This window comes from Miniopterus schreibersii (genome assembly GCF_964146895.1).
Source record: "Miniopterus schreibersii genome assembly, chromosome: 8".
NCBI lineage: Eukaryota > Metazoa > Chordata > Mammalia > Chiroptera > Miniopteridae > Miniopterus > Miniopterus schreibersii.
This window is the reverse complement of record NC_138109.1, coordinates 17992193-18005519: the sequence shown is the minus strand read 5'-3', so window position 1 is coordinate 18005519 and position 13327 is coordinate 17992193. Positions and strand designations below refer to the sequence as shown.

The window sequence follows — 13327 nt, the reverse complement described above, 5'->3', positions numbered from 1 at the left end:
ACCAATTCCTGGGCAAGAGGAAGAGACATCTAGTTCCTTTGCGCCCGTGAGAACCGGTAAGGGGCGGGGCCAGGGGGCTACCACCGAGGGCGGGTCTCTGGGCGGGGCCTAGGGGAGGGTTGGGGGAAGGCAAAGCCTGCGCGCCAGGTCGGTGCGCTGCAGCTGCAGCCTCGCAGGCTTCAGGACCCGGAGGGGTTAGAGGAAGTGGGAGGGGCCCCAGGGGCTGGGCCCGGGTCTCTGCGGAGTTATTTATCCCTGCCCTTCTGGGACCACCACTGATATAACTATATTTAACTATATTAATTATATAGTTAATATAGACCACCATAACTAACTATATTAAAATTTCTGTTCACCAGAAGACACCTAAAAACGTAAAATAAGAGCTCCAAATAGGGCCCCTCAACTAATGCCAACTTTGTGCCTGCATGGGGAGTGCTGGGACCTGGGTAAGTTTTGACTTTGGGCACCAACTAGGTCAGCTCCAGGGCAGGAGTGACTCCAGCCCGGGGCCTGGTGACCAAGATGAACAACCTAAGGGAAGGAAGACAGGCTCAGGGTCAACCTGACAGGCACTGACATGGTGATCATCCTGCATGCATCTGTGCATGCTTACACTTTTCTGAATGTCTGCATCCACCTTTCACCATGGCTCTATTTCTGTGTATCTATCTCTGGTCTCTGTCCATTTATTTATTCAACAACTATTTACCAAGGGCCCATTTTAGTGGTTTGTGCCAGGTTTATACACTGAGTCACAGGGTTCATATTAGTGAAACAACCAGTTGAAGTCTCTGCCCTCATGGAGCTTAAATTTTGGTTGCGGAGACAGACAATAAGAAGAGGTCAGAGATAAAATGTTCTGTGTTTGAGAACAAGGTGGATTCAGGTGCTACTTTATATGTGGTGGTCAGGGCTTGGTCTTGTTCACAGATATAGAAGAGTGACTGACTTATGATTGGGGCTCAGTCACTGTTGAATGAATGCATTTGTTGGTCAGGAAGTCCTGACTGAGGAGGTTAACTCTCAAACAAGCCTGAAGGGTGAGGGGGTCAGCTACTCCAGACCCTGGGAAGAGTGTTCTGGACAGAGGAAACAGCACATGTCTAGTGGGTGGCCTCTTACCTCCGGCTGTCTGTCCTCAGGTATCCCTATTTCTGTGTCTCTGTTCCTGTCTATTGTTTTTATGATCTTGGGAGCCATGGGGCAGGTTTAAACAGGGCCCCTCAAGGGTGTCTGGAAGTGAGGTCACTGAAGAACTGATTCATTCCACTGGCCCATTCTGGCCTGACCAGCATGGCCTGGCCATTTCCCTGAAAGCAACCCCTCCCCCCAACAGCCTCAGTCCCAAGACCTCTGGCTCCTTTCCAGTGTAGTATCCTGCAGCCTGAAAGGAAGTCCTTCGTCCTGTCTCATCACAATCCCTGCTGGCCAGCCCTTTCCTCTCATTCTGCCTTGTGGGCAGAGGGGAGGAGCGGGGCTGGCCCTGTGGTAGCAGGTACTGCCTGGACTGAGAGCCCAGTAAAAACCTGACAGAGTGGAGGTGACAACACCTCTGCAGACCCAGGGAGATGAACCTCAGAGGGGCAGAGGTAATTATCTACCTTAGAAGCCTCTGCCATGTCCATTATCTCATTTAACCCTTCAAAACCCCATTTTACAGATGGAAACTCAGGCAGGCCCAGAGGAAAACATGGCAGAACTGGGACCAGATCCCAGGTCTCTTGGTAAAGTAGTAATAATCATAACAAATAATATTTATTTCACATTGCCTCTCTGCCGGGTACCATGCTTAAACTTTGCATTCAGTTATCTTTCTTAAGCCTCATCACAACCCTGTGAGGTGGGTACCACCCTTGTTCCCATTATCCTCAGGTGAGGAGACTGAGACTCAGAGCCATTAAATGACTTGCCCAAGGCCACCAGCTAGTTCATGGCAGAGCAGCATGTGAGACCAGGCAGTCTGGCATGCTCAGCTACACACCCTGTGCCCTGGGGTTCCAGAGGAGTGTCACAGATGTCTGTTTTCCAGAGATTTGGGAAGACAGACTTCAGGTTCATCACATGATGGTCCCGAGGCTGACTCATGCCAAACCAGGATGAGCAGAAAGATGGCCTGGGAGCACTGTGCAACCCCATGTCCACTCTCTGAGGGTGAAGATTACCTAACCCTGACTTCTCTCCTGGCTCTCTGCCCTTCATTGCTCAAATAAAGCTGCTTTCACCTCTCTCTGACTCTCTCAGTTCTTCCCATTCCCACACACGGAGTTAGACCGAACCCAAAGTCTATGGGGCATCTGCTGCTACCCCCGCACCTCCCACTGCACCCCCCACTGCACCCATTCCCACCCACAAGCCCCCCAGTAGGATAGACTGGATGAACCAGACCTGGCTCCTGCTCTCCAGACTCTCACAGTGACATAGAAAGAAAAAGGCAGAGATACACTGCAGCTCAGTAAAATGCCACAGGGGAGTGACATTAGTTTCCATGAGGTGGGTCAGGAGGGGTCCCTTGAGCTGAATTTTGATGGGTGAGCAGAAACCAGGAAGGCATACACGTGACACAGCAGTGCAGGCAGAATTGGCAGCATGGAGGAAGGTTCGGTGATTGGCAGGCTGAAGTGGTCATCCCGCTGCTGGAATGGTGAGACTGGCAGCCAGGTGGGCTCGGTCTAAAATGAGGCTCGCTGGGCTTGGAATTTGAAGGTCAAACTAGGGAGTTCGACATTCACCAGGAGGAATTAGCGACATGGACAGGTTTAAAGCAGGGGGGCCCATGATCCCACCATGGTATCTCCAGGCCTCCAGCCCTCCTGGAATCTCAGATCCACTCTGGTGGACAATGAGTAGTCTCCAGCCCTCAACTAGTCCAATGCCTCCAGCACCTGTCCCTCTGCTCTCCCTTACACACTCTCCCAGGTCCTGCTCAGGACGGAGGCAAGGAGTGGATCCTGCCCAAGCCTCCCTACAAAGACAGGGCAGGGGGTATGACAGCTAAGGAGGGAGTTTATGGATGGCTACCCGGACTCATCCATTTGGTGGTCAACAGCAACCCCCTTCCTAATCCCATAAGGCCCATGGATGACCCATCCCCAGCCCTTTGTGTGTCCTCTGTCACATGAACAGGGAATTGCGGGGCAGCCCCACCCCAGCTTCCCACACCCAGTGGACCCCTGGAGCTGTCTCCCTTCCTCCTCCAACTCCCTCTCCCTCCACAACAAACCCAGTCCCCATCTCTTGTGCTCTCTCCTCTCTGAATGTCTCTGGACTTGACTTTCTCTTCTTCGGCCCTTAGGCCTCACCTAGTTCAGCCCACTATTGCCTTGTCTGGACCAGTCTGATTGACTCTTCTCCGGTTTTCTTGCCTCCAACTCTGTCCCCTCTAATCTGTGTCCACTTGGGCCTGTTTTTCTGTGTCTTGTAGGTCCCTGTGAGGGATCTGGGCTGGAGATAGTGATTTCAGAGTTTACACATATAGATTCTCTCATAGATACACATAGGGAAGGGGGAGAGGGAGAGAGAGAGGGAGAGATATTTTTTTTCTCTTTTTCTCCATCACAGATTTTTTCCCCACACCCATAGACAGCATTTGATCCTACTGACATCATGTGATCTGAATGTCATTCCAAAGACACTTCCATCCAACCTGTCCAAAACTGACCTCTCCATTTCCATGTGCACCCCATTGCTCCTGCTTTAGGCTTCCTGTGTGCAGCCTGGCACCTCCTTCCACCCGCTTGCCCAAACCAGACCCTTGGGCACCAGCCTCAGTCCTTCCACCTCACTCCCAGCAGCCTTAGTCCTTTCCTAAGTCCTGTGACTCCTGCCCCCAAACACCTCTCATACCTCTCTCCCTCTATCTTCCCCCACCCTTCCGCAGCATTTAACATGGAGGATCACTCATTCCTTCTGGAACCCATTTCTTCCCTCAGCCTTCAGTACACCCCTGCTCCTGATCTTTCCCCTCTTACCGGCCATCAGCTGAACCACGCCACTGGCTCCCCTTCCAGAGTTGAAATGTTGGTGAGCCCCCGGCACTGTCTTCATGGGCCATCCCTTCTCTCTGAAGTCCAGGCTTATTGTTCCATTAACTTCCAGCCTGATGTCTCCACTGCAACTCGAATAGGCATCTCAAACTTTAACTCTGCGGCTGCCCTCATACTCCCCAGCACTGAGTAGATACAGTGTGAGAAGTGCTGAGTGGGAGCCCTATGCCCAGGGGTATGGAATAGGTGGGGAGAGCCAATCCTCCCTCCTGGGGAGTCTGGAAAGTCCTCAGGAGTGGTTTGATATGGGTTGTAAGAAGAAAGTAGAAATTCAGCAACTAGAGAAGTGGAGAGGGGCATTCTAGGTGGAGGGAACAGCATGTTCAAAGGCCCTGAGGTGGGAGAAGCTCAGCACTCTGAGGAACTAAAGAAGCCAGTAAATTTGAAGTTCAGTGGACTGAGAGGAAAGGAGGAAATGAGCCGGGAGCTCAGTCTCTTGGATGCATAACCTGGAGCACTGGGGGAGGGCCTCCGGATGTCAGAGCCCTTGTGCAGGTGAGAGGAAGGAGAATTTGTGGATCGACTGGAAGGGGACAAACAGGTGAAGTGTGTATTGGAAGGGGGCTCCAGAGGATGTCTTTCTTGGAAAAGCCACTGAAAGGAAGTCCCAAGGGACACTTCTGGGGTGCAAGACGAGAGGGAGAGAATCCTCAGGGTTCTGGAGAGAGGCAGATTCCTCTACCATTTAAGGAATTGATTGAGCCAAATAAACTTCCCTCCGAACAATACAGCATCTGGTCAGTTGGATCAGCCTGGTCAGTCCCTCTGCCACCTGCCCCAGAAGAATGTAGCTGGAGGGCCTGCACCGTTATCTCAGGGTGGTCCTAGACTCCCACCTCCTCTCCCCGGGGCAGGGAGGAAAGAGAAGGGAAGGGAATGGGCACACTGTTGTGTGCTAACTTTGTGTCAGGCCTTTCCCGGGCATGTCATGTAATCGCATCAAGGAACATTGTTGAATGTCTTGGGTGCTCCATGCCTCAGGTGCTCAGTTTTACAGGTTTTACTGGCTGGCACTGGTTCATTTATCTCACAATAACCGTAAGAAGTGGGCACTGTTTTCATTCCCATTTTGCAGATGAGAACACTGAGACTCAAAGAGAACCTAAAGCCACACAGTTAGGACATGATGGAGCCAACTGCCTCAACACAGTAACCCGCTGAACTGTTGCCGAAACCTGAAGTGGCACCCAGTGTCCTCATTTTACAGAGTGGCATAGTGAGGCTCAGTGAGGGGAAGGGTCTTGTGGGGGTCACAAAGCTGGAAGGTAACAGTAGTTTGGGTCCAGGTCATTTGGGGGAAGAGGCTGAATGGGAGAGCAGTGTGGAAAGGAAGGGGTGGGACTGGGGACTGGACTAGGAGAGAATTTCAGTTTCCCTTTTAAAGGGACTTGCCCTAAGTGGGGGATTTTAGCTGGAAAGTTGTAAGCAATCCACATTCTGCCGCTTCCCCAAAGACACCCAGGATCTGAAAAGAAACTGAAAGTTGGGAAAAGAAGAAAGAAGGTGGAAGGGAGAGGCTCAGGGCAACCCTGAAAAACTGGATTGAATTTCTGGTGACTTCATCAAGCCTAGGGGAGATATGTAGGTGAGCTGGGATTACATGTCTCTTAGCTATTGGGGAAACTGAGTCAAAAAACCAGCTCTATTGGGTAGTGGCTGGGCTCTGCCCAGTTTACACAGCCACCACCCCACTGCACACACACAGAGACCAGGGGAGGAGAGAGGGGAAAGGAGTATTGGGATGATCACTTAGTAAGATACGTAATGTCTAATCCCTGCGGTGTACACCTGAAACTAATATAATAATGTATGTCAATTATAATTGAAAGTAAAAAAATGATTACAAAAAAAAAAAAGCTCTAAGCAGCCTAAAATTCTGAAAGGAAACTTTCAGAATCCCTGTCCAAGTGTGGTGGTTACCAGAAGGAAGAGGGTGGTAGGGTGGTGGGGGTTGGAGGGGGCCTAATAATGGTGATGGAAAATGGTTTGACTTTGGGTGGTGGGCACATAGTGCAATATACAGATTTTGTATCATAGAAATGTATACTTGAAACCTATATGGTCCTATTAACCAATGTCACCCCAATAAATTTAATTTTTTAAAAAAAGAATCCCTGTCCCTGTGATTTGGTGACTGATTGAATGGTGGGTCCCAATGAAGTGCCCTGAAGTGCCTCAGCATCCAGACTCAGGTTCTAGGCCAGGTGATTGGCAGGGAGGCTCCAGGCCTGGGTCCTCCTGGCTGTCATGTCAGTCCCCAGCATACCAGGGTGCGGGAGAGTCAAGACGCTGGGGCCCCCAGCCCTGTGACTGCCTTGCCTCTCCCTGCCAACATCCCTAACTGCTCCTCCCAAACCCAAAGTATCAGAACCCTTTGTGGATGCCCGCAACCCAACCTAGCACTGCCAGGCCCCGCAGAGCTCCTGAAGACCACCTTCTGCTAGTCCTGGCCTCCTCCTCTTCTGTTCACATAAGCTCTGCCTCAGGGCTTCAGTTTCCTCCTCTGTAAATGGGAACAGAGATGGCTGGAGATAATGTGTGGGAAGCAGCGTGTAATCAGGGCTAGCAGCTGTGATTATTATTACTGTTGGTCATTCCTGCCTTGTTAAAACCTCTGCAGTGGTCCAAGGTCTCCAGGATCCTGTACTCTGGGATTTTTCCTCCCCCTCTCTGCTGGCTCCCTTCCAGGCTCCTTCCTGAGGTCCTCCCTGCTGCCTGCCCCTCTAATCGCATTGCTGCCCGCTGCCCTGGTACTTCCTGGGTGATCTCATGTACTGTGTGGCTCCAGTTACAAGCAGTGACCAGAGGCCCAGATTTCGTGGGGTCAATTCTAACTTAAAACCTCTGTCCAGCCCTGGCTGGTTTGGTTCAGTGGTTAGAGCATCAGCCCATGGATTGAAGGGTCCCGGGTTTGATTCTGGCCAAGGGCACATGCCTTGGTTCAGCCCTGGGCACATGCAGGAGGCAACCAATCGATGTGTCTCTCTCACATCAATGTTTCTCTCTCTCCCCCTTCTACTCTCTTAAAAGCAATGGAAAAAAATATCCTTGGGTGAGAGTTAAAAACAACATTCTGTCTGTTATCCCTGTACAGTCACTGGTCAGGCTGGGCCCTGGCCTTGGTGATCCCATGTCTATGTGCTGAAGGGTATAAACTTCAGGCTGCCTCCTGGTCATCTCCCCAAAAGTCCCCTGGGCACCTCAAACTCAACATGTCTAGATTCAGCAAATCCCTCCCAATTCTTTTTTCCCTCCGATGCCTTGTCTCAGTCAATGGATTCACTTTGCCAGCTGTCGCCTCAAACAGAAATGTGGGCAACAACTTCATCACTCCCTTCTCCCCCCTCAGCCCCTTTGCCCAGCCAGTCACTGAATCCTGAGGAGCCTGTCTCCTAAACTTTGCCCCGGACTAGGCCTCTCCCTCCATCCACATCCTCACACAAACCATTTGCTGTTCCCACTTTGTCCTGCTCGGAGCTCTTCCTCCATCCCCTGGCCCACCCACATGCCCCTCTCCATGCAGCCCATGATCCTGGTCTGGCCTTTCTTCTCCCCTTAAGGCACTACCTGTCTCTCCCTCAATGGGAAACCCCTGCAAACGGGGCCCTGTGTGACTCACAGCTGACGCTCGGCTTCGGCCAGAGCAGGAGGAACTCCAGTCTTTGTGAGTTTGAATCAGAGCCCAACCTCTCACTGTACAGATGAGCAAACTGAGGCCCGAGAAGAGAGGGGACTAGCTCAGTTGCAGAGCAGGAAGTGGCAGACCTGGGGCTCTGGGTCCAGGTGATGCTCCGGGAAGGAGATGGATAGGGACCCTGGGACTGGGAACTGGGTGGTGCAAAGTCACCATTCCTGAGGCCCCCATTGGGACCTAGCTATTTGCTGATGTCTTTTCCCATCTCCAGGCATTTCCTGACACTAGGAAGGCCCATCCTCCACCTCTGACTAGATAGTGCCCACTCACTTCTCGGCTGGCATCTGATCTGATCCCCATCACAGGGCCCATCCCATCAGAGATCCCAAAATGCCCCCCAGTCTCCTTTGTGGGACAATGTTCTCTGCTGCCATCCTCCACCTTCAGCCTCACCCAGTGTCTCTCTGAGGTCCCAGGCTTCCTGCCAAGGAAATTCATTCCTTTCTGTCCATGGGAACTAGAAGCATCTCAGATCAGGGCTGAGGTCTGAGCCTTACCGGAAAGCTGGGAATAGATGGGGGATGTATGAAAACATGGGGCTTCTAGTCTCTGCAGCTTCCCTTCCCCGTCCCTCCCAGAGTCACCCTGTCTTTCCCATTCCTCTTTTCCCTGCCACTCTTCCTGACCAAAGCTCACACCTCAAAGACTCTGACCACCTCAATGAGCCACTGAGGCACACACAGCCATCCATGAGCACACATACAAACACAAAGTATTCACTCTTTCGTCCACACACTCATAGACATTCTTTCACACAGCCACACACACTCACAGGTATACACCCAATCACAGTCAGACAATAGTCAGCAACACACAATCTCAAGGACAGACAAGCACACACCCACAAAGTCTCAGAGTCACCAAGAGTCACCCTAAATACACAGTCAAACAAAGATGCAGACTCATACAACCACAACTGTACACACCTGGTCACACACACACATGCAGAGACAAAGTCACCCACACACAGACTGATACAGAGCAATACACAGTCACACACAGAGAGAAACAGACACACACAGTTGCACACAGGCCCCTGGAGACGCAGAACAATGGGCATATTGTTTGGGCTCTCAGCAGCTGGGGAGGAAGGAGCGGCAGTGTGGACAGAGGAGGCAATGGGGGCTGCTGTGCCCACCCCCCCTCCACCCGTGCAGCATCCTCTAAACCTCTTCCCTTTTCCAGAAGCCAGATTCTTCTGGGACCTGGATTTGCTGAGGGATTGGGCTCCCAGGCACCCCCACCACCAGCCTCCTGCAATGTCTGGTGGGTAATGCAGGGGCTCCCCTATGGACCAGGCTCCTTCTGAGGCTCTGAGGATTTAGGATCCTTTAGCCCGATGCTCCTCCCTCCTCCTGGGATTATCGAAGCAATTTGCTTCCCATCCCTGAAGGACAGTGCCTGGAAATCAGGAGCCCTGGGATCTGTTCTTAACCTCTGACCTCAGCCTCTCTGGGACTCACACACACCCTCCATTTAAGCCCTACCATCCCAGGTGGGGGGGGGCAGTTCCTGGCAGCATTGTGGGTTCCCTATTGTGGCCAACACAGAGATGCAGGTCACTACGTCCATCCCTTAGCGGCAGTGGGTGGTGAAGTCACTGTCATACCAGAGCTGCAGGGGGGCATGGTGCCCCTCCATCCCAAAGCTAGCTCTTCTTGCCTCCCACTCTGACCAAGCCTCAGATCGCAACAGAATTCTTCCAGGGTTTTCCTTACAGCCCTCAGCCCATTGTAGCAGGCCTCTTGGCTGTTCCTCACCCTCACCTACTGGTATGTGCTATGTGTCCATGGACATGTCACTTTCCTTTTTTGAACCTCAGTGTACCAGTCTATAAAGTGGGAGGGTACTAATGAAGCTGAGAATGTTCTGTAGTCTCCTAGTGGGGGTGGGGATGGAGGATACAGGAGTGAGTGCTGAACGTAGAAGCCACCTCAGCCTGCCCCCCTCCCCCCCCACATCTTCTCCGGTTTGGTCTGTGGGGAGTTCCTGATTTCTCAGGTGGTGCTGAGTCCTTCCCCTGACAGCCTCAGTCCTTCCAGGAGGCCTTACCCATTGTAGATTGGAGAGAAGATGGATACCATGCTGAACTAGCTGTCCAGGACACAGCCTTGCTTTTGCAACACTTTGCTTCCTCCAGCCCCCGCCCCCTTCCTGCTGTACAGCCAGACACACACACAACCCCTTCCTCCCAGGCGGCTGGACACACACACATCTGGAGTCAGCCACCACGCTTGGGTTCCTATGGCCTGTCCAGGCTTGGAGGGAGCCTTGGTGATGTCCTACCCCTCCTCTTCGGGAACTGGAGTGTTTTAAGGTTTGTTGATCCCCCTCCTGGGATTCCTCTGCCTGCTTGGTGGGGACTCCTGATGTGGGGGAGGAGGTGTGTGTGTAGGGTAGGGGGAGAGCACCAGACAAGTCAGACAGATTATGACAACATCTGGAGCCCCAGGCTCCTCAGCTTTCAAATGGAGATGAAGATGCCCTTCAAGGTCACAGGACCTCCTTAGGTGGGGTCCAGGTTGAGGGCATGAGGGACCAAGGGTGAGCTTGTCTGTGGGGGCTCAGTACGAGCGGGGTCAGAAACCCCCAGGCTGGGGCAGGCCCGCAGAGAAGTGGGTGGGACCTCTGACCGGCCTCTGGGCCTGAGGGGGTGCAGATCTTAGTGAGGGGCTCTGCAGCTTCGATGACCACATTCTCTGGAGCATAATTCAGGACCAGCCGTGGGATGCGTCTGGGCATGTGAGCCCTTCGAGAGTTCTAGGGGAGACTGCCAGGGACTGCCAGTGCAGTACCAAGGCAATGGGGGCCACTGCAGGTGCTGGGGAGTCTCGCTGAGAGGTGGTCCGTGAGAGGAGGAAATGATTGCTCTCTCCCCTTTCCTCTTGGAGCGCCCCTCTGCCCAGTTTGCCAAAGAACCCGCCTCTCTCCTTCCCACACCGGACCCCAGCAGCCGTGTGGACTAGGGGGACCGGAATGCCAGCGTCGCCCACTGCACAAGTGGGGCGCGCGACCTGAGCCCGCCTCCGCCCCTCGATTGGGCGCTTATTTAAATGACCGGCCCCGCCCCAAGCTCGGGGCGCATATATATATGCGGCTCCGCGGGCGGCGGGCGGCATTCTGGCGCGGAGCTGAGTGGCGGCGGTGTAGCTATCGGGTCGGGCGGAGCGGGGGTGCAGCTCGGTTTCCCCCTGATACCCCTCCCCTTCAGGCACGAGCCCCACCCCTTTGCCGGCCAGGCCGACCCCACCGAATTATCCCCTGCGGCGCGAGCCCGGGGCGGCTCCGGGCGCCCCCCCAGCAGACCCCCCCATCATGGGCAGCCAGAGCTCCAAGGCTCCCCGGGGCGACGTGACCACCGAGGAGGCAGCAGGAGCTTCCCCCGCTAAGGCCAACGGACAGGTGAGTGCGCTGGGCACGGCCCGCCCTGGCCCCCTCCTCTCGAACCTCGCCCCCTCTAGGGCCCTGGGCCGGGGCCGCGCGCTTTGTCCGGCCCGGGACACGCGGCAACCCCCTCCCCCGCCTGGTCCCTTTGTTCTCGGCGCCGCAGCCCCCGCGGGCGAAGCGAGGGGAGGGGCGGGGAGGGGGCGCCGGCCGGGCCCCGTCGCCTTCTTTGTTCGCCGCCCGGGCCCCCGGCGCTGCCCCCAGGCCGCCCCGAGTGCAGCGCGGGGAACAAAGGGCCGCGCCAAGGGGGCGCCCAGGGGCCGCGGGGCGGGTACCCTCCCCTCCGAGCACTCCACCCGCAGCCCCAACCTCCGTGGCCCACCGCCTTTTTTCAGGGAGTAGTCGAAATGAGGGGAGAGCCTGCGGTGGGTGGGGGGCCGTTTACACAAAGCAGGACGCCGGGGAAACAGGCTGTCCAGGTGCGGAGAACAGCGCCCCAGGGCGGCTTCCCGCCCAATCTCGGCTGGCACAGCTCGCCTGCCACCCCGGTTCCGCGGTCGCCTGCGGGTCTGCGAGGAATGGAGAGCGCGCCCCGGGGGACGTGGGTGGGGGGCCACGGGATCCCAGCGCCTCCTGCTGGCCGGGACCTCAGCTTTCGGTCCCAGAGGGCCTGGAAGGACTGGAGGGAGATGTTTGACGGGATCCCGGGTGTGGGGTGAAGCTATAATCAGACTCTCGGGTTGCAGAATGAGTCGGGCCCCCGTTGTCTGGAAGGGGTCAGAGGCGGGCTGGAGCGGGGCGTAAGTCCTGACCCTTACTGCTGTCTCCTCTGCCCCGCAGGAGAATGGCCACGTGAAAAGCAATGGAGACTTATCCCCCAAGGGTGAAGGGGAGTCGCCCCCTGTGAACGGAACAGAGGAGGCAGCTGGGGCCACTGGTGATGCCATTGAGCCAGCACCCCCTAGCCAGGGAGCTGAGGCCAAGGGGGATGCACCCCCCAAGGACACCCCCAAGAAGAAGAAGAAATTCTCTTTCAAGAAGCCTTTCAAGTTGAGTGGCCTGTCCTTCAAGAGAAATCGGAAGGAGGGTGGGGGTGAATCATCTGCCTCCTCACCCACAGAGGAGGAGCAGGAGCAGGGGGAGATCGGTGCCTGCAGCGAGGAAGGCACTGCCCAGGAAGGGAAGGCTGTTGCCACCCCTGAAAGCCAGGAGTCCCAAGCCAAGGGGGCAGAGGCTAGTGCTGCCTCCAAGGGAGGAGACACAGAAGAAGAGGCAGGGCCCCAGGATGCAGAGCTGTCCACTCCCTCAGGGCCAGAGAGTGGCCCTACACCTGCCAGCGAGCAGAATGAGTAGCTGGGTTGGGGCAGGTGGGTGATCTCTAAGCTGCAAAAACTGTGCTGTCCTTGTGAGGTCACTGCCTGGACCTGGTGCCCTGCCTTCCTGTGCCCAGAAAGGAAGGGGTTGCTGCCCCCTCCCAGCCACGGTCCCTTTCCTCCTTTCCCTCCTGTGGATTCTCCCATCATCCACCTGGTCTTCCTCTTAAGGCCAGTTGAAGATGGTCCCTTACAGTTTCCCAAGTTAGGTTAGTGATGTGAAATGATCCTGCCCTGTCCCTACCTCTTTCCCTGTCCCCATCCCTACAGAAGGCAATTGCTGGTTTTCTCCCCCAATTCTTTTCCAAGTAGGTTTTGTTTACTCCCCAAATCCCTGAGCCAGATGTGGGGTGCCTACACTCCCAAACCCTGAGTGTCCAGCCTTCCCTCTGTTGAGTTTTTAGTTTCTTGTGCTGTGCCTAGTGGCACCTGGGCTAGGGGAGGACACTGCCCCTGTCTAGGTTTTTATAAATGTCTTACTCAAGTTCAAACCTCCAGCTTGTGAATCAACTGTGTCTCTTTTTTGACTTGGTAATCAAGTATTAGGCTTTGGGGTGGGGTGGGGGAGGTCTGTAATGTGAAACAACTTTGTCTTTTTCCCCCTCCCATTGTTGTAAATAACTTTTAATGGCCAAACCCCAGATTTGTACTTTTTTTTTTCTAACTTTTAAAACCATTCTCTTCCACTTGGTTTTACTGTAACATTTGGAAAAGGAATAAATGTTGTCCCTTTAGTGGTGCTTTTTAATGAGTGGTCTCTGGGGGAAGGGTGAGAAGATTGGTTAACCTCAGCCATGGCCAGTGTGGCTCAGTTGGTTGGTGCATAGTCT

At 54.4% G+C, this 13327-nt stretch overlaps 1 protein-coding gene across 1 annotated transcript; it reads left to right on the top strand.

The window, feature by feature from the left end:
* Positions 1 to 10816: 10816 nt before the first annotated feature.
* On the top strand, positions 10817 to 13231 carry MARCKSL1 (MARCKS like 1). The gene is made up of 2 exons (XM_081144880.1): positions 10817 to 11142; positions 11965 to 13231. Exons 1-2 carry the CDS (start codon positions 11056 to 11058, stop codon positions 12475 to 12477), a joined length of 600 nt encoding a protein of 199 aa, XP_081001006.1. The 5' UTR covers positions 10817 to 11055; the 3' UTR covers positions 12478 to 13231.
* The last annotated feature ends 96 nt before the right edge of the window (positions 13232 to 13327 follow it).

Bases quoted from the DNA above. Each gene is read 5' to 3' on its own strand.
- MARCKSL1 (XM_081144880.1), top strand. From the start codon at position 11,056: ATGGGCAGCCAGAGCTCCAAGGCTCCCCGGGGCGACGTGACCACCGAG. The intron at 11,143-11,964 runs GTGAGTGCGCTG...TCTGCCCCGCAG, and splicing joins CCGCTAAGGCCAACGGACAG to GAGAATGGCCACGTGAAAAG.